Below are 1,008 nucleotides of genomic sequence, written 5' to 3' on the forward strand. Positions count from 1 at the left end.
AACCATATTCCTGAGGGCCATGTCAACCCAGTCTCTGCTGCTCAGGTTGTGAGGGCTGTATAAACATCCTGTGTCTGCTTTTAGCAATACATGAGGTGGATGTTCCCATCTGTCCTCCAAGGGATGGGAGCTCATCCCGCTCTTCATTCCAATTCCCAGCTACAATCACATTTTTTTTCCCCTTTTCCTTGACACTTCCATGTTGACAGCCTCAGACAGGTAACACACACGGCTTTTTGTCCCCTTGTGATACTTGCAGTTGTCACCAATCGTGGAGTTGAACGTCGGCGGGGAGTTGTACACGACAACGCTGAGCACCTTGAAGAAACACCCTGGCTCCAAGCTGGCAGAGATGTTCACCGGCCAGCCCAAACTCAGGACTGACTCTGAAGGGAGGTTCTTTATCGACAGGCCAGGCACCTATTTCAAATACATCTTGGAGTATCTGCGCAGTAACCAAGTGCCCACCCAGTGCATCCAGGACGTCTACAAGGAGGCGTTGTTCTACGACATCGAACCTCTGATCAAGCAGCTGGAGGACTCCCCACAGATCTTCGGGGAGCTCATGGCGAGGAAACAATTCCTGGCTCGGGTGCCCAACTACAGCGAGAACATCGAACTGATGATCCGCATCGCCAGGGCGGAAGCCGTCGCGTCCCGCCGGTCCAGTGTCATCGTGTGTGTGGTCAGAACCGAGGAGGACATGGCCAGATGTCAGGATGCCTTGAACAGCTTGGACATGGATAAAAAATCCGTGGTGAAGTTTGGCCCCTGGAAGGCAGCGCCAGGTATTTCTGATCTGCTGGACTGCATTCAAATGGACATTGAAGCCAAAGGGTATAAAATATCCTTTCAGCCCCACGTCGCTGAGAAAGGTTTTCGCTTCAAATCGCACGACTTCTTCTACAAGTTCCTGTTCACCTGGTGGTAGCAAAGTGCCACCATTGGTGGAGAACGGAAGAAGGCAATTATTAAAATGAATTAACTTGGGCCATGGAGACTAAGCCA

At 51.2% G+C, this 1,008-nt stretch overlaps 1 protein-coding gene across 1 annotated transcript; it reads left to right on the top strand.

The window, feature by feature from the left end:
- Positions 1 to 259: 259 nt before the first annotated feature.
- Positions 260 to 1,002, top strand: LOC106900673 (BTB/POZ domain-containing protein KCTD14-like; the record flags this gene model as incomplete). Its single annotated transcript, XM_014962824.1, has 1 exon — positions 260 to 1,002. A coding segment is annotated over one exon (672 nt), but the record flags the coding sequence as incomplete, so codon positions are not given.
- Between the last annotated feature and the right edge of the window lie 6 nt (positions 1,003 to 1,008).

This window comes from Calidris pugnax, unplaced genomic scaffold (genome assembly GCF_001431845.1).
Source record: "Calidris pugnax isolate Ruff unplaced genomic scaffold, ASM143184v1 C14646268, whole genome shotgun sequence".
NCBI classification, from domain to species: Eukaryota; Metazoa; Chordata; class Aves; order Charadriiformes; family Scolopacidae; genus Calidris; species Calidris pugnax.